Genomic DNA, 19,444 nt, shown 5'->3' with positions numbered 1-19,444 from the left:
CTTTCATACATCCCTACTGGTTTAAGTGCTTGTATCTGCCCATGAGAGTCATTTTTAAACACATGTAGGTAGGGTACACTTGATTATGAAGGTTAATATGTTTTCTCCTGTCCTTTGAACAGGTTTGGATCGTTTTGTTTGACCACAGCCAAAATACAGATGAACAGATAGTACAGATAGTACTTGGTCTAGCAATAACATGCTAAATGATGTTTAAAATTAATTACACAAGCCACAAGTTTGCAGAATTAGCAACACATAGTACATAAAAACAAAATAAAACTTCCTATTGATGCATTTTATCCAATTACAATTTTTGTTTTAATAAAAATCAAATGTAGTGGGTCAAATACATAGTGATTTTACCTGCATTTGGTATGGATGCTACTAAAATCTCAAAAGATTTTAAACATGGCACAAATAAATAGTGTTCAATTATGAACCAGGTTTTGTGCAGTACTGCGTGGGGTCAGACTGATGCTGGAGAGCCAGCACACCCACCTTTCTATCCAGAGAGGGTTCTGAGTGCCTAAGAAAACCTAAGAGAGGTTTTCATTTGGAAGGAACTGCCACAATTGTTCTGAATTTGTGTTCTTGCAGGCTCTGTGCATCCTTCAAGTAAATTACTCCTCAGTTTCAATAACTGTGGTTGAACTAGGTCAGATCTTCTAGGTAAGAGGTCCCACATGTTACTTATGGATGAGAAAAAGGTGACTTGTTCAAGATCACTGATGTTCCCTGATAAGAGTGGCCTTCATCTTCCTAGAAAATCATCTCAGCTGTGTTACATACCTACAGCTGCATATGGTTTAGGAAGAATGGCTAAATGTATGGTACTACTTTACATTTTTATTACATATAAATACATTTATGCTCTTTGTCTTACCTGTTGGCAACTTCCACCCTCAAAGCATGGACAAATAGTTTAGCACAAGTGAGGAGGTGGAGAGAGCTCTTAAAAGTGCATCAGCTGCCGATGAAATAAAAACTTGGTTGGCTGAATATTCCCTTGAGAAGGTCCTGTCCCTCTTTCCCTGTTCCCATCTGCTCCTTCTTCCTTTCACTGAAAGCTTCGGACCCCATCATGTGGGGCTGACTGCCAAATAGATGGTACATGTCGCTGGTAAGGGGAAGTAAATTTCTGTCAAGGGTATAAAATGAGAATCCTTATTTGTTTCAAGTACTGGGTATTCCTCCAATTCAAATTAACATCACTAATTTAAACCATGATGAAATGGGAAAGGATATGTTGGATTTGGAGGTAGATACCTGGAGAACAAATACAGTAGTAAAAGAAGGCTAAGGTTCTGAAGCCTCATTCTTGATAGCAAAACTGATCAACAATAATTATAGCTCTGCATATCAACCCTTTATCTCTCCTGCAATTTATTTATATAGGTAACTGCAGTACACAAGTAGAACAAAGTGCTTTATATCTGCTGAGTGAGATAAAATTGACAATTTTAAAGCAAAGCCAGTTTTTGATTAGCCTATGTGTTACTTTGGAAAGATATATGCCGGACTAAAACGAGCTACTGCTAAATTATTAGGATGGTTTGAGCTAAGCTAAAGTCTGGTTTTTTTACCTCAACAAAATACATGCAAGTAAGATAGGGCACACCATAACATTCCACAGACACATTATGGTCAGGTGAAATGAAATTTTGGGGGTGAAAGCAACAGAAATTTTGTTTTTATCAAATCAAAATACGTAATACCTGCCCTTTGGTTTACTTGATGTCACTTAGGGGTAGGATACCAGTAACTAAAAAAAGAAAAGGAAAAAGAATGCAGAACTCCCTTATAAGGTAGATGGTCTGCTTTAAGAAAAAGTAATTTCCTTGTAACTGCGTTCTATGCCTTATATTGATCTGCTTTGCACAGCATCCAACTGCAACATGTAATAAATAATGCAATCACACAAAAGCATATACTGGCAAATGAAAAAATGGATCACCTGCCAATCTAAAAACCAGTATTCAAACAGAGAAGGAGTGGTAGGGTTGAAGCTGGAAAAAAACCCCAAACTCTTGAGTTTTCCTCAGTGTTTCTTTAGCTTAATAATCACTCAGGAATGTCTTATATTCTGCTATGTAATGTGAGAATTAGCCTATCAGCTTGGTTACTTGTAATAGTAATACCCTCTAGTGGTATATGTAGGAAAAGAAGCCAGACAAAGAATGATCACAACAGAGGCCAAGTAACATTTTCACTTGTAGAGTATAGGGTGTGTTGAGGAGCCTCTTGAGACGTGCTAGTTAAGATGGGAAATGCGCTGCATGCATTGATGGAGTTAGATGCCTGGGTTTAGTTAAACCAGCTGGGTATAGAATATGGCCTGGGCCACTAGAAGTCTTGAATCATTTCTTGTTTGCTTATGAAACAAAAGGCCTCTGCAACAACTGCAGTCTGGAAGGAGTGGTTCTAGTGACGTCAGGGTCAGAGAGATCTGTCCTTACCTCTGAGGGGTACATTTAATTCCTACAGATTAAAAGTAACTGTAGGCAAAATGGGGAATACTTGTCAGTCTCCAGTACTGTGGTGTACTGAAGTCTGGATTTGCAGACTTCATGTGCAGTTCACTATAAAAAAGAGATTTTCTGAATAATCTCATTATCAGGGTTTCCTGTCGTTACCAGGTTTTTATTTGCCAGTTGGCAAAGGTTCAGAGATTGTGGTGAAAACTGACAGTGCTGGAGAAAAAAGTCCAACAAATGCCCCTCGTACCAAGAAAAAAGCTGTTGAGCTTATTAAAAGAAGTGTCCAAATAGTCTTGAATCTTTTTCAGAAGCCCAGTCTACTGACACAGAGTCATCTAGGTCATTTTGAAATCATCTTTGTTTCCATAAACAAAATATCCTCAAGTAATGGTAATATCCAGAAACTTCTTCAATTTCTCTAAAATAGCAGGTCAATGTGCAGAAGGGCAGAAGGGTTTGCCCTTCTCCTGTAACCCCGTTATTGCTACAACATTTAAAAGCTTTTGGTAGTTTGTTATGATTTTCTGGTAGCACTGATTACTTCCCGCCCCTCCATGAGGAAGGATCCCATACTGTTCAGGTATCATACTGGTTTGGACTTCATCTTCTAAACTAATGTTAAGCAAGATGGTAGTCAGAAGCCAATTATTTTAAGGCCTCATGAAGGAAGGATTTACTGTGTCTTATCTTTCCAAGCTGTTGTAATTCTCTATTATGTTCCTCGAATTAGTTTGGCTACTGCAGGGGCTTGAACCAGTGTAATCTGCAATACCTCTCATTATCTCCTTACTTTTTTTTCCCTTATGCTGTGGCAAGCCAGTCTCTGCTCTCTTTACCTTCTTCTGAAGCATATATTAAGAGTTTTTAACCCAAGCTGGTGTCCCACTGCCACTAACGCAGCACTACAGGATCCGGTGAAGCTCACTAACGTGCCAACTCCTCATCACGAGCAGTACAACTGAGACAGCACTTAAGAAGAAAAAAGTTCTGATGAGGATTTATTAATTTATGCCTGTGAATAAATGCATCTGACAGCTGAATGACAAGACTGCCATACTCTGTACAGAGTTTTTTCCTAGAAATCTTCTTTGCGCTGTGTTGACAGAACTTGCAGTACAGAAGTTCAGAAGTAGGCGTCAGCTCCCAGACTAACCCAGTCACAAAGATGGTGACATGCCCAGAGGAGAGGAAGGTTCAGATTATCTTGATACTGTTCCTATTTCTGTATGTTCAGTCCTGCTCAAAAAACAATCAAGCTGTCTGACACCTAGCACTGGAGGGAGACACTAGACCCCTTCCTGTGTTAAGCTGGCTGGAAGTTCTATTACCAGAAAGAAAAGGAAATAAAAAAATCTCCACAAGCTATTTTGATTTAAAAGCTGGAAGGAAAGAAGCTAGTCAAGCTGAGCCTTCAGTGCCTTTTTTAATGTCCATGCTGAAGGCTGAGAAAAGTCTCCTTCATAGCAAAGGAACCGCGACGAACGGGGGAAAACGGCAGTTCTGTGGTTACTTTAAAATTCTGGCAGATACTCACTGTAAGTGGCATTTTGTGCAGAACATGTGCAGATGGGCGGATACTGACTGTGGACGTCAGAATTTTGTGCAGAATGCTTATTTTTCAAACCTTTAAATACTGATTTATATATATAAGAAAGACATATAAAATCTATTTTATCCAAGCCTTAACTTCCTCGTCCACTGGCAAAAAATAAATATTAAAATTTTTCTAATCTTCACTTGAATTGTCAAATTCCTCCCAGTCTGACACACTCATAACTTCTGATGGAAAGTCAAGGTGATACTTTACGCGGTCTGCATGCCACTCTGAGAACCATTTCTCTGTTTCCATTAAAATAGCCCTGGGTAAAGTGAGGACACAGGCAGCCATCCCAGAAATATCATCCTCCAGCTGGGGTCCTTCCTCCCAACAGTCTCTCTCTGCATCGTAAATGTGGACGTAGTCCATGCGGATTCCTCTGTTGTGGGATCTGCCTCCCAAGACATAAATCCTGTTGTCTAAAACAGCAATACCTGGCTCTCCGTGACCTGCAGGAAGTGGACATACATTTGTCCACTGATCAGTGCTTGGCCTATAGCAGGCAACCTGCAAAAAAAGGAAGGGGATTAGCTAAAATCAAACTTGTATCTTGGTGACAGAGCCTGGCCATATGGCAAACTGCTTCAGAAGCCATGCAATATCATCAGTCTTTTGACAGGGTGTTGATAATGGAGAGAGCATGCCCCTATGTTGTAAAAGTACAGTACTCAGCAGAAAACTGTGCACAGTTACCATATAGCTTCACATCACAACTTCTGACCCTGCCGCTGGAGTTACAGCTGTATGTCATTCAAAGCATGTATACAAATGTGAACGAGGTGGGAACACGTGCCAAAATAAGCTCTGACATAATCCATCTGTTTGCATTAGGAAAAAACTGTCCTGGAACAAAGAAATTGGACAAATCTGTCTCTGCACCATAGACTGGGAAATTTTAGGTTTCATTGGCTACCTTTTTGGCTAACTGCTTTTACTTGTGAGCACCTTTTTATCCTTCAGATGTTTTTTTCAAGTAGATGTAATTGTCATCTTGATAGGCTTTGCAAGAGCAGTTACTTTTTTTGTCTTCATGTCTCTTGCAGTTATAGAAGCTGGATTATGATTCAAGAGAATTCTCTCCAGCCATCACTCGTCATCAGGTACTGTGAATTTAATGGCATTATACAATTGCCATCCAATATATCCTTAACAACTCTGTCCTGCAATTATACATTGGTAACTCAAAAGTCCTTGACTTAGAAAAAAATGCACATGAGAAAACAACATAAAGTAAATTTAGTTGATGTGCTACTTATTGGGTATGTGCATGCCAATGAATGTTATCCATCAAAGACATTTTAAAATTGTGCCAGAGCTTCAATGCTTTGTGGGTTAGACAATGTGTTCAAGACAGACAGCAGCAAATAAATCATTGCAAGTTCTGCAACTGAATGGGGGAGAGCGGGTGCCGTAGCAGCTGCTGGGCAGGGAGTTTTACTTCCATACTTAGTAGGAGACAGGCACTATGTCAGAGTGCAAGCATCCGTAAGAAACAGACTCTTTCAAGAAAGACACAGATATGACATGCTCTCACCTGGTGAACATCCCTTCTGTAGCCAGAATCATTGTTGCTCCCTCCAATGACATAGAGCTTTCCCAGCAGTGCAGCCATGCCATGCCAAGCACGTCTCACTGGACCATCTGCTAAAACTTCCCAGCGGTCAGTCTTTGGGTCGTAACATTGTAGCTCCTTCAAATAGGCTTCTCCTCTCCTCCCACAAGTAATGTACATCTTCCCATCCAGTGCTGCTCCAGCATGTGCATATACCTGTACCAACACATGGGAAAGCAGGAGGTTGAGGTGTGAATTTATGTGTTTCTCCCAGTTTCAGACATTAAGGGAGTGACATTCTTCATGAGTAATGCAGATATCAACGTCTGAAAGGATTTTCTTACAGACAATTGCTTTCCATGTGATTCTGCTGTAAGTGTGAATTTCTGAATGAAACACACAATTTCTAAAGCTTCCAAAACTGCAGTAGGTTCTCATATTGTTCCTTGCTTAGAAGATCATTCACACTACTATTTTTCTCCCTAGTCTACTTGGAAGCTTTTCTGTTGGAGATTTTTATTACAGAAGCAGTATTACCAGGAATGCAAGATATCCTACTTGGTAGCACTCAACTGCATCTTAAGGATTTTTATATTCTCAGCATTGACACACATCTGTTATTCCTGACCTAATGCAAGTTGTTTATCCTCTTCTGCCCCTGCACCTCTTTTGTAAAATGGCAGCAATGTTTATATTTTTAAGGTATCTTGAGATTCAAAACTGAGAAGCATTTTGAAATCACAATATTATTTTGTGCTGGTTACTTGACCCAAAGCTTTTGGGAAGTGTAGTAGAAATCAGCATAGTTTCTTGAAAGATTACTCAGGATTTTAGTTTTCTTGCCTAACCAAGATTCATCAAGCAGTTGTTTGTATTTATCTTTCTCCTTTGCAACACTTTTAACCTGAGAATGGAAATTCTTGCTTTTTTTTTAGCAGTATTAGAACTTAGAACGAACTTTTCCACACATAATCCCAATTCCCATGTCTCTGCATCATTTCCTGTTTCCTGGGGTCACAACTGCTTCCTTGGCAGTCCCTGTTCTAGAAGGGTAAATGGCAATGATGACAAAAGATAGCTATTCACTCATGTATCTGAAATGAGTAATGTCTTATGTTAGCTGACTGAGATGTGACTCTCCATCACATAAGCTATTGTCAGCAGAACTTGTTACCCACTCTCAGTTCTGTGTCCAGGAACAAAGTAGTCTATAGAAACTGAGGTCCCTTCTTACTGGCTCGCTACCTTTTCTGATCAGGAGTGAAGCATATTGTCAGAACTGTGAGAAGCTCATAGTTCACCTGCCTATGAAGAATGGAACATTCCTATTCTAAGAGCTTATGTGTTCAATTTTAAATGGTTTTAAAAGTTGACACGGTAAAGGAGCAGGCAGAAACAATAAGGAAACAGGAAAAATAAGCATTTAACATAAAAATGTAATTTACATGTATTATTATTGTCCTTTGGTGATTATAATTTATCCCATATACAGAGGCTGCTGTTTCCTAGCTAAATATCAGCAAATGTAAAGCTACATGTGCAAAAAGCATCTAAAAAGATTAAATCAGGAACTGGGGAACTGTAGCAGTGTGTGTGGCTAATGCACTCCTTACCTCCTTCTTCAGAGGTGTCACATATTCCCAAGTGTTGCTTTTAGGGTCATACCTCTCCACTTCTCTCAGGTCTTCATGGTAATCTCGGCCTGCCACGGCATATATATAGTTGTCCACCACACAGACACTGAGGTCAGCATGCTCTTGCTGCAGGGACTGGATCTGGAACCACTTGTTGTGTCGCGGGTCGTACCTTGCAAAACAATGGGATCAAAGGAAGTTATTCATACAGACACAGAACTATTGCTGGAATACCAGACAGCACAGATGGGGGTTGCTGAGCTGCCTTTGGACAAAATTGAGCTCAGCTGTAAGTGGAGTGAAATTTGGCCTTGTCAGCTTTTTATTATTAGCAAAGTTGTTTCATTCTATTTTAAGAGGATGTGCTTTAGCTGACATAATCATGCTATAAAAGCCTAGGTTTTCCATTATCTTACATACTGCTGTCAGGTTATGTATCAAAATCTCTGCTTGCACAAAGCCATTCTACAAAGTACAATGTCTAAAAATAGCCCAAAGACTGAATCTCAAACTTCAAGAGTCCGAGAAGGGCATAAATATGTGGTGGGTTCTTTGATTCTTTTCCCCAAATATCCGTTGCTCAAAGTGAACCTCATGATTCACTTTCAGATCAAAATATCTATCTGGTCTGCAAATTTTAGTTACAGAGAAAACTGGTTGTGAAGTGAAAATGCGTGCCATAAAATAAGGGCAACTCAGCTAAAACTAGTAAAAACAGCCACATTATAAAGACAAAAGGGTTTGAATCTGGTTTTGCAATGTAACAGGCGTGAAGGTCTAAACCTGATCTTTCCTCCTGCTCTTTTCCCTGGCACAGAAGAACATAAGAGAACCTTGGAATGGTGTTATTGTGCACAAAATTTCTTAAAAATCAACCAGTAATATCATTTTATTTAAAACCCATTTTTGGTAGCTACATCCTTTTGTATTTAGACCAATCCTAGTTCAGAAGGACTTAAGACAATCTAGTGTTCCAGGTTTGTTACTGCTTCCCACACCTTTAATACTTCCCCCATCCAATGAGACAGAAAGTAGCACATGTAATACTCTTGAATGAATAGTTGGTTCTACCCTATCAGTTACTAGAAGGCTCATTTGTTTATTTTCCATGTTTTCTTCCAGCGAGACCCCTGCCCAGTTCATAATGTTTTGTCTAGCAAGCATACAGACTGTGGTACTGGCTTACTGACTCAGATATGGGCAACAGGGTGGGAATAAAAGTAATAGCAGGATTATCCTTATCTTACCTCCAACACCTTGACTCTGCTCGAAAACCACTTACATTGTTGTCTCCACCAATTAAATACACAAAATTATTGAGAACAGCAATCCCTTGGTTGGACATTCTGGGGGCTAGTGCAGCTGTAAAGTGCCTCCACTCTCCCAACAAGGGGTTCAGATACTTGGCTTGATCACTGAGAACAATGGATGGAGTGGAATGCATTCCTCCAAATCCTACTACACACTGGAACTCTGATCTCAGCTGTGTCTGGGAGCTCTGAAGCATTGGCTGAAGACATTCATTTTTGTGGTACATTAATGCATCTGCAACCGTATCTTTTAAAGGACAAGGACTTAATTTGTCATGAAGCCTTTGCAGGATCTGGGGTTCCATCAGAGGAAAACGAACTGTCTCAAGTAACTTAAGGGGCTCCATCAGGGAAACCTGATCTGCCTCCAGTTGCTCTGGAGAATAATGATAAAAAAGTGCTCCGTCATAAACTTCAAACTCATAGTTAACTTCCAAACGGTTGCTGCTGAGAAGAGAGTAGACCTTCTGCAAGGGTAGCTGTCGGTACACTTGTGTCCTTGAGAAAGCTGCGAAGTTCTTCAAAATGTAGAAGTCCAGCTGCTCACTCAAGTGTCTCAAGTCATAATGGTCAGCTAGTCTGTAAACATCGAGGATGTTCTCTTCATCTACCCAGGACATGAGAAAATCACAACAGAACTTAATGACTTCTGGAATCTGCAAGAGAGGGAGATTTCTTGTTTCAGATACCTCACACTCCGGAGAAATATGACAGAAGCCTGGGCTGACTGAGAAAGTAGTCCACAAGTTAACTGCTGTCCTCACAGTTTGATCCCTTGCACCCAATTCACCTTTCTCCAGGAAAAAAGAACTCGACATGGGTACAACAATTTCTGACTAGCAAGCTCTGTCCTTTACTGTAGGCCAATGGCATTCTATCTCAGGGAAGCTTTCATAAGCAGATCACTGGCGGTGAGTGCTATATGAAATAGTCCTCTAGATGAAATGGTAAAAGTTTATACGTATTAAAACCATTGGCACAAATGAGATATTCAAGTACTCATTCATTGTTCCTACCTTTAGACAGTTAGTTCCAGTGGATATAGAATCCCAAAGAAATTCTTCTCATCAGACTCATACTCTTATTCAGCCCCTAATCCTGCATCTAACCAAATATTCTTGTTTTCATTGTTGCTTTTATTTCTTGCTTCTTTGTGTTGCATCTCCCACTATCTCACCTGAAGCTGACAGGCTGCAGCTAAAGTTTCCTGTACACTGTTCACACTGAGTTCCAGCTCCGAAGTGTAAATGAAATTCAAGATTTTACACATTGCGTTGTAGGAGATGCCATGGATATGAACTTCTTCTTGCTCCATCTCTCTCAGTCCTCCTGCAAACATTCCTCTGTAAAAAAGACAATGGCACATGCTATGGCAGATTTGCATTGAAGTTATTTTTTGTTTGCTTATCTTATATTGTCCTGGGAACATAAAAAAAACTCAGATAAAATCCTAATCAGACACTTTTATGGGATTACCTTTCCTCTAAGACAATGACACAAAGAGTACAGGTCTTTAGGGCCTAAGAAAGTAATACTCTTCATTCTGCAGGAAAACAGTAGAGGCCATCTGAAAGGCATGATTCACAGCTGAAAGACTGTGCAGAGACAGTACATATGGGTAGTCAATGGGCAGAAGCAGATACTCTGGGTGTGGGGGAAGAGGAAAAACAGAGGAACTTGGGACCACAGGAATTATGTCTAAACCAGGGCAGTTCTTCCTCCAGTTAGAAGTTTGTCTGGATTGCCTTGGGATTTGTTTGTTTGCTCTATGAAAATAAAGTCTGTTCAAGAAACTGTTAGTCAAACTCATCAGGGGAGTACCTGGTTTAATGGACAGTGAGACACACTGTAGGCATGTAACAGAGGAGTGACTCATTCCAGGGACTTTTTGTGGATTCTGGATTGATCACCATATGGGCAAAGTCTCACAATGCTAAGGATATGTTAAAAGCCACCCAGAGTGCATTTATGCAGAGGAGAACTGTCCAGATAGTCTCTCCTCTTTATATACCTCCAAGTACCACAAGCAAGCAGTGAATTTAGTGGAGGTAAGCTCAGTGTGCAGGAACAAGAGCTTTATTTCTGTAAAGAAATAACAGATGAATAAAGCCACACTCAGCATTTCGAAATACATTCAGCTCCACCTTAGGGTCTATTTTCACATCCAGAAGCAGCGTGCCAAGACAGAAGATTTGGGTGTTGCAGGTTTGAGTAACATTCAGACACATGCTTGTTACTGCTGTACTGAAGTGTACCTGAAATAGTCACAGGATGCAGCTAGAAGTATGCGATGAGCCTCAATAGGTTTCTCTTCCACTACCAGAACTACATCGAAGAGGATGCTGCTGTCTCGGAGAGATACCAAGCCACTGAGCAGGGCCTGGGAGTGCTCTGCACTGCGGTATGTGTTGCTGGTACGCTGCTGGAGGGAGGGCTCGAGTTGAGCTTTGTGTGGCTGAGTCAGCTCCTGATCCTCCGCCATCCCAGGCAGAAATGCTCAGCCAACAGCTGTAGCAGAATGAAATCTGTGAGACAACAGAATCAGCAAAGGTTTGTGCCTTTTGCTTTACAAATAGTTCTCTGAGTCCTGCCTGACACAGAAATCAAAACAGTTAATGGGGGGACAGTTCTACCCTCAAGAAAGGATTCTGAATGATGAGATGAGTCTATAGCAGCACACTGAAGTGGCAGACAAATATTCTGACTCTTGTGTTTTCAGTCCAAAAGTCAGAGTATGCAGCATGTGGGGATATTTCTTAGCAAGTTTCACTTCCCAGACCAATACCAGAAACCCTCATTTCTTTTGCATTTCTGCATCATTTATAACAAAGAATGGACATAATTTTTGTCAAATTACAAATTGCCTAATATCCTCAGGGAACTTTGCTGCAACATAAACTGCACCTTCTGTCTTTCTCTTGATGTCAGACATTTTCCTTAGCTGACATATTTCCATCTGCCATTCTATAAAATGCTGTATGTAACTGTAGGCTTGAAGGTGTTTCTTTATTGTGAAAACATAGAGCTAGCATGCACAATTGCTTTCCACTTCACTGTGATCTGCAGAGAGGGTATTTCTTCTGGCGCAGGCATGGCAGAGGCTATCCTGTACCTCTCTGGGGCTGCCACTGACACTGTAGGAAGGGCCCCTTGGCACATGGGGAAACATCTGTAAGGAGCTATCTGGAAGTGATTGTTTCATGTCTATGGTTAAGCTCTGAAAATCTCATGAGTCCTCTTCTACCATCCTGTAGTTTACCCTTTCCATTGTCTCTGAAGAATGTCAGAATTCGTAGCAGTGAGAGCTGACAGACTCTATCCAGTTGTCAGAGCATGTTAAAAAAAACCCATTAGCAAAAGGAAATAACTTGGGTGATATGGTTCCTTAAAACAGAGTTATAACAGCCTCTCCTCCAGTGGCCTGGGAAATAGCTTAGTGGTACACGTGGTAGTTGTAAGAGGTTATCAGCAGTCAGAGAAGCAAAAGCAGAACAAACCCAGCAAATCCAAACAAGCAATGAAGGAACGGAACCATTGTTTAATTGTACCAGCCACAGACTCTGAATTCAGCATTGGAAATCTCTGCACCACAAGATGTTCTGTCCACGTATGATCAGTGAGCAAGGGGCTACCTGAATCACTCCAAGATATATGAAAACGTTTATTGTTCTGCCTGAGAGAAGTTACCCTATGCTGTCCAAAACAAAAGGAAGCTAGGTGGCATTGCACAATAAATGGGATGGGCAAAAAAATGAAAAAGCATATTAATGGTTGTCTTCTCTTTGCCAGCAAACTCAAGACAACCAGCTCAGAAGAGGAGCTCTGATGAGATAGCCTTCTAGGGAGCACATTCAGGTCAGTTACACAGGGGAAACTATCCATCATCAGCTCAAGAGATGAGTAATCAATTCTTTTTCATGACAAGTAAATGCTTTTCCTAGAAATAAGTGCTTTTGAAGCAGACAAAACATTGCTGTGTCATTTGATTTGCTCCTAGGGAACGCTAAAAGTGATGGTTTGAAGCAAGGGAGATAATATAGTCAGACAGGGAAATGAAGGAGTGAATGTTACTAGACATTGATCAGAAATTTCCCACTTTGGTTGGGTAGGGGGCATAGCACAACCTTCGGTACAACCTTACAGCATGTCATATAGTATAGCTATTGGTGGAAGAGCCTAGGGAGAAATATGTGAGATAGAACTGCACAGGCCATTGAACCCATGCAACAGGTGTTAGCAAAGCAATGTAGGAGAAAGTGGAGAAAGAATGAGGGACAGGGGACAGAGATATGTATGCAGGATAGACCTTTAAGACAAAAATTAGAGGACCGTTAACAGCTTGTCGGGGATCCCCAGCAAGATTCATTCAGCTGATTATTGAGTGTACTCAGCTTCGTAATAGCTGTACAAGGAGCAGCTGGGGTTGGGTGGGCAGGCAGCTGTTGAAGCAGGCTTAGTGGGTTTGTGTTGTGGGTTCCCTTGAGAGATAAGTGAGGAGGTTTGGGTATTTTGAGTTTTCTGGGTTAAATAGAGTGTGCTTGGTGAGATGATAGCTTTGTGGGTATTGTGATAGCTTCTCTGGGTATTGTTTTTAAATGCTGACTACAAATTTGATGGGGAGGGACATTGGTGCTAGCACAGCACCCTGCTTCTCAGATTGTGTGGTTTAACTGTGACCTGTGTATTTAGCCTTACTGTCTAAAAATCTGATAGCCCAACAGGGGCAGTATACTATTTTACTTGTGGTGTACCAGTTGGGTGGGGGAAATGACTGTTAACATCTAGGAATTGTTTTGCCTTGTAAGTGTCTGTCAGTCTTAAATTACAAGGAAATTTACTGAATAAGTTCTGTGTATTCTCAGCTGAAAATAATTCCACCCTGTCTCCTCAAAACTGTTTTACTTTATTGCCCTTTATGTATGTAAAAAAAGGTACAAGCAATATAGTTCCGAATGGAGAGATGGACCAGATTTGTTAAGCCTCCTGTGTGCTGCAGAAAAGCTTCTATTTACTGTTTTTCCCATATAACCACTCAGGAAATTTACTGGCTCCTTGGACTTGAGACACCATTTTCCCAGGCTGGCACATCTGTCCCTGAAATGAAAAAGCTGTAAGCAGGCCCTTGCTAACTATGTGAATGCACAGTCCCTTGAAGCATAAAGTCTGAGCCTCTCTACTGTCGGCTTCTTGCTTGTAGGATGTTCTTGAAGCTTCCCTGTTCTGTTTTTGAGAAACCAGCTCTGTGACTGAGCCAAGTTCCTAGAAATCTCAGTAATATCTTTTCTTTCCTCTTGTGCAAGTTTCTTAGTGCTGGTCAGCTGTTCACAGTGGGATTCGGTGGCTGAATATTGCAGAACTGACACTAAGGTGGAAGACATAAGGAACTCTTTCTGTTCACTGTGCTTCTTTCATAGTATCAAGGCTAAGAATTATTATCTCATGTGCTGTGGGACGCTGCCTTCAGAAACAAGGTTAGACAAACCCTTGTTCCAACCACTACAAACCGCAGAGAAAATCAGACTAGAGAATTTCTTAGCTGGCTGCACAAGGTATGTGAGACTGCAGTTATCTCGGTTTGCACTTGTCTTTTAGAGGACATCAGTTAATGTAGTTACTCATTTCAGGGTACTACAACTGAGTGCTGGGTACATAAACACCAGGGAGGTATATGGGGTCAGTAATTTTATGTGCACTTGTATAGCAAATGCTCATGTAGTAAGGCAGGCGCTGTTTGGTCACTTTAAATCTTTTCCTTAAAGTTCAGAAACCAAGCCACACAAAAGCCACCATAATTGGCAAAACCCTCAGAGGTACCTGGAAAGACATGACTGCTCTTTTTCAATAGACCGAATTTTTCTATATGCTATGCATTTAGGAACCAGGAGAAAACAGCCATGCCTTGCAATGGCAGACATGGAGGGAACATGAAGGCAGTCTAGTATTTCCTTCTATTTTCTGAACTGTATTCAAAGTTCACTGTATCACCAGTGATTTCTTGAAATGAGCTATGGACACAGTGAAAGCTGTAGTATCTTAGTGGCTTGCTGATAGCTCTGTGTGACTTTTCTGGTATTCAAATTCCTTTACCACAACATACTTCTGCAGATTATTTATATGAAAAAAGCAGAAGTCTCAGGCTTCTGGTTATTCAGCTGAAATCACTGCTTATCTGCACATGAAGAGCTGTGGGTTTGGTTTGTTTTGGGTGGTTTTTTTTTGGTTTGGGTTGGTTTTTTTTCCCTTTCATAAAATCCCCTCTCAGATGAAGGCAAGATTACTTATTCTCCCAGCCAAGGTTTACAACTGAGGATGTCCTAGGACAGGAGGAACTGAGGGAATGGTGAGAAACTGGTATGTTGCTTTGCTCCTGTGGTCACTGAAAATCCTCATCCTTTCAAGAACACAGGGTATAGGAATGGAGTAGTTCAGCTAAAATGAGGGAGGGAAAAATTACGGGTGTGACAAAACAGATTTGATAGAAGAGAATGCAGAGTCTGTCCTATTTGAACGTTTTAAGTGCAGAGCAATTGTACCACGGTGCTTGTGTGCTGTTCCAGTAAAGAACATTCTGGGGAGTGGGAATCCACAGGATTTACAGCATACACTTAGATAGAGAACAGTCCTGCTTCCTTAAGAATCTGTGGTGTACCTGGGAGCACTTCCCAGCAGCTGGGTCAGGGCACGTCCTGGATGCATCCTGTTGCCGTTACAGATATACTCAGCCTTTATCTTCTGGTGAGAGATGCTGTGAGCTGATCCTGTGCTTTAAACACAATGTAGACAGTTACAGTGATGAAGCTGGTACTGTGTGTATGATATACACCTAGGCAAGTATTCACTCCTCCTATGACTAGCATCTATGTCAGTGATGCTTGCTTGTGGGGGCGGGGTTGGGGTTTGGTTTTTTGGCACAGTTGTGCTTACAGCCTTGATTCGCTATTGTAGAGAAATGGCTGGATAGAGGAAGGATTATCCAAGTTAGTTTCTATGGAAACTCAGACATTTTTGTACAGAAGAGCTCCTGGCTGTCAGTTACATCTTATAAAGAGGTGTTTAATGCAGATAGTGATATTTTCTTGTGCTTCAGCTGTGCCCAAAATAAACTACAGCTTGCTGGTGTCAGGTATCTAAATCTGTTTAGCTTACTGCCATATGGACAGGTGGTTCGGGCTTGCTGGGGTTCCCAAGCTTTTCTAGGATTGTGGAATAATTTAGGCTGGAAAGAAACTTGGGAGTTCTCTAGTCCAGTCTCCTGCTTGAAGCAGGGAAAACTTCAAAATGAGGTCAGGATGCTAAGAGCCTTGTCAGGTGCAGAATCTCCATCCTTGTCAGTAATTGGAAAATGGAGTGTTTAACCATCAAAACTGTTCTGTTTGAATTTCTTTTCCTGCATTTTGTGACACTTGCCTCTGATCCCTGGTATTGTACACTGGTTTTGGGTTTTCTGGGCTTGTAAGTGCTCAACAGAGTGGGAAACAATTTCCCATAATCTACTGGCTATGCTCTTGCTAATACAGCCCAGTATGAAGCTGGTCCCTGTTGGAGGAATCATATTCAACTTGATGTTCATCAGGATCCCCAAGCTCTTTTCTTGCAAAGCTGACTTCTAGCCAGGCTTGTCTCCAGCCTGTTTGGATGCATGCAGTTGCTCTGACCCAGGCACATGGCTTCACTTCTGCTTTTGAAATTTATGTGGTTCCTCTTGGACCATTCTTAAAGCTTTTGACAGTCAGTTGCAGTTCTGTCCTCTTTCTTGCAGGCCACCTTCTTCATAGCTTTTTTTTTCTAATACAGAGCAACCAGTATGGTGGATGATTGGGATCGAAATATATTGGTCCCTCAAAAGTCATAGTGCATTGGAGAAGTCTAAATATATATCCCCTAAGGTTTCCCATACCTTGATCTTTTCCTAGGGAGAAAAAATAATTAGGATCTAAGCCAGGCTTCAGCTGAAAGCCTGACCAGAAATCAAGATGTAAGACTGTAGCAAAATGCCAGTTATGCTCTCTGAGGCTGCCAATGCAAACAGGCAGAATCTGGCTGTGTACCAGAAATTTAGCAGGGCAAAGGGTACACGAACAAATAGATCAACTAGTCAGTGAGTGTGCAGAATGGGGAGGCAGCTGGGTCTCTGCCAAAATAGTTCAGAAAACAGATGTGATGCCACAAACAATGTAAACTGAAAAGCAAAACTATTGTTCATTCTAACTGGAGTGCAAATACTGGAATAATTCACCAACTATATGAAAATTTGTAATGGGCACTTGTAAGACTGTTTGCTACAGAGGACAATGGAGTACACCATTATGTGTGGACAAGACTTCAGCCAGTTTCATGGTTTTTGAAGAACAAGGGAAAAGGGGTGAAGGAAAACCAAAAACTTTTCTTAGCAGTGCTGCTTTTAAAGTAATCCTCTCTGCATTCACAACTGTGCAAAGGAAAAACAGTCTTCGAGAAATACCCTTTCACTTTTGGAATCTTCCACCAATACAGTAACCAACCCAAACAGCTCCTTTTGAGCGAGGTCCCAACAGAAAGAAAGAAACTGCAACATACAGTAGCCTGTGATATCTCAACAATACTTCTGAACGCTTCTCAAATGATGAGATGCTTTTGCTTAGGTCTAGGTGCACCACCTCCCTTTTCACATCACTAAGGGAAATACCAAGCACAACCCTTGAGGCTGAATCTCAGTCACTTTCACTTTCTAGCATTAGTAGTGTGCTTGAAGTGTGGGAGGAAATAAAAGGCTGTGGTTTGGGAAACAACCCTTGCAAATCATGCTGTCTCATAAACTTTGGCATTTGTTCCTTTCAGCAAACACCTGTTGGGTTTTTTTTTCCTCAAGGCTATTACAAGTTATTTTGAAGACATATCAAGAGTAAAACGTCTCTCATTTAATATGTATATGGTGAAACTCCCATGAAATCTATCCATATTTAAATATATAGAGATTGTAAAAGATGCCCCCCATGAACTGCTGCATAACCTAAAGAGTATGAGCTTTCACACTTGCCTTATCCATAAGAAAATTGCAACTTTCCTAAATTCATAGAATTGTAACTGTAAATCTGGGAAGTGGCCCATAGCCCAAATGCTACCAAGAAATAGCAATAAGGGAAACAAAACTTCAATATAGTGCCAAAATTCTTTCTCTTACAACTTCATATTTTTAAAGAGTCTGATTATCTCTTACAACTTCTTTTTTTTGTTCCTTATCTTGAAATAAGATTTGCTTTTCATCCGAGTCTTTCAGTAGCCATGTTCTGGTTTGGATGGAGCAGCATCTTTGATGGAAGGTGTGTTAACCAACTATATTCAGACACGATTACCCGCTTACCCTAAAAACAAGTGGCTTTCCGTTAAGGCTCCATCTCTTTACAGAAGGCAGTGTTAGTTCTATGTTCAGATAGATCTGGTTAATCTGTGAGGAATATGTTCTTTTAATAGAATTGTTTTAGTTAGCTCAAGAACTTTTAGAAAGACTCTTAAATCCTAAAGTATTTTCCATAACAAGCACACCACCACTTTTTAAAATCAAGCTTCTGTAAGATCAGTCTCTCTTAAGTATTAATTGTGCCCAAATTCACAGTCTGTTAATTCGCCAATGCTGTATGTTCTATAGATCTTGAGACTCATCTGGTCAGTAAGACTTGAAATTGCTTTGTTGAATTGCTTCATCCATATCAATATTTTTAACAGTTGAAAATACAAAGATAAAAAAAAAGACTTAAAAGTATTAAGTCTTTGCCCAATATATGAACAAAGTGACCTGGAGGAGAGCAAAGGCCTCTTCCAGCACATCCCAGCTCTGATTTCTCTATCAATCATAAATTCATTAATATTATTCACCACATTAATTTTGTTCCTGCAGGGATGTTTGAGATTCCCTTCTGTCCCGTAACTTACACATCTCCCCATCAAGAACAAAGAATGAGCAGCTTTCTCTGCAGGGGGAGGCCAGCTGGAATTGTACACTGTTAACAGACACGCTGACCAGACTAACGCTGTGATGAAGAGGTGAAGGCCAGTTCACACACGCTCTGGTCTCACTTTGTATAGCCTCCCTCTTGGTCATCCCATCTCCCATGCAGGCACCCCAAGTAACTTTGTGTAGGGATGTGGGTTTGGGCCTCGACCTTGCCAGGGCATCCCCTGGAGCTTCATGCAGGCAGCAGGCCCTAGCATCAGCCATTGCCTGCTGGGTTAGCTCGAGGGCGGCGGCGCCTGGGCGAGGAGCTGCCTTGGCCGCGCTGGGATGACAGCGTCAGCGGGGCTGCAGAGCCCTCTCCGCTGCTCGCTGCTCTGCCCGCTAACCTGCTCTGGCCCTCGCCCTTGGCAGCCGTTGGCGCCTGACCCCCGTGCCCCCGCCTCTGGGTATCCCTGCGCCCGCTCCGGGCTCGTTGCGGGGAGCCCAGTCAGGATGGGGTCCCGCAGCAGCGGCGGGGCTCCGCTCGGCCCCTCGGGGGAAGGGGCACGGGCTCCCCGTGAGCAGCAGGCAGCCCTCTCACCCTCCGCCGCTGCCCCAGCCACCTACCGAGAGCAGCGGCAGCGGCCTCCGGCGGCGGCCTGCGCCTTCATGTGCGACCCGGAAACCACGGCGACCCCGCGTGATGCGCCCCCCCGACGAGGGAGGGGCGGACGCGGCCGGAACCGGGGCGGGCGGCGGGGGCGACAGCCCCCAGCCTCACCGAGGCCCCCGCCAGCCCCAGGAGCTGCGGCTGCCGCTGTGTCCGGCGCGGGTGCCCCCGCCGTGCGCAGGGCCCGTCACCGCCGCCGCGGTGCCTGTGGCTGCGGATGGCCTCGCTGCCGGGGTCTCTAGTAGCGTGCCTGGGACGGGACTGCATTTCCCAGCGATCCCCGCGCTGAGC

General features: G+C 42.1%; 1 protein-coding gene across 4 annotated transcripts; it reads right to left on the bottom strand.

Moving 5' to 3' along the window:
- Positions 1–3,457: 3,457 nt before the first annotated feature.
- KLHL22 (kelch like family member 22) lies at positions 3,458–19,399 on the bottom strand. 4 transcript variants are annotated; one of them, XM_062010251.1, is made up of 8 exons: positions 19,111–19,399; positions 15,223–15,336; positions 10,829–11,098; positions 9,751–9,916; positions 8,511–9,229; positions 7,243–7,435; positions 5,612–5,845; positions 3,458–4,584 (listed from the first exon to the last, which is right to left on the bottom strand). In XM_062010251.1, exons 3-8 carry the CDS (start codon positions 11,053–11,055, stop codon positions 4,207–4,209), a joined length of 1,917 nt encoding a protein of 638 aa, XP_061866235.1. In that variant the 5' UTR covers positions 11,056–11,098; positions 15,223–15,336; positions 19,111–19,399; the 3' UTR covers positions 3,458–4,206. The 4 variants fall into 4 exon arrangements, with proteins under 4 accessions (XP_061866235.1, XP_061866236.1, XP_061866232.1 ...); XM_062010252.1 differs by having other exon boundaries at positions 10,829–11,081; XM_062010248.1 differs by lacking the exon at positions 15,223–15,336.
- Positions 19,400–19,444: the final 45 nt, after the last annotated feature.

This window comes from Colius striatus, chromosome 17 (assembly GCF_028858725.1).
Source record: "Colius striatus isolate bColStr4 chromosome 17, bColStr4.1.hap1, whole genome shotgun sequence".
Lineage (NCBI taxonomy): Eukaryota > Metazoa > Chordata > Aves > Coliiformes > Coliidae > Colius > Colius striatus.
Note: the sequence above shows the minus strand (reverse complement) of the source record. Positions and strands in the feature narration are given on the sequence as shown.

Excerpts from the sequence above, each read along its gene's own strand:
- KLHL22 (XM_062010251.1), bottom strand. The coding sequence starts at position 11,055 with ATGGCGGAGGATCAGGAGCTGACTCAGCCACACAAAGCTCAACTCGAG. Across the intron at positions 5,846-7,242 it reads TGACACCTCTGAAGAAGGAG|GTATATGCACATGCTGGAGC; the intron begins GTAAGGAGTGCA and ends GTGTTGGTACAG. Across the intron at positions 4,585-5,611 it reads ACAGAAGGGATGTTCACCAG|GTTGCCTGCTATAGGCCAAG; the intron begins GTGAGAGCATGT and ends CTTTTTTTGCAG.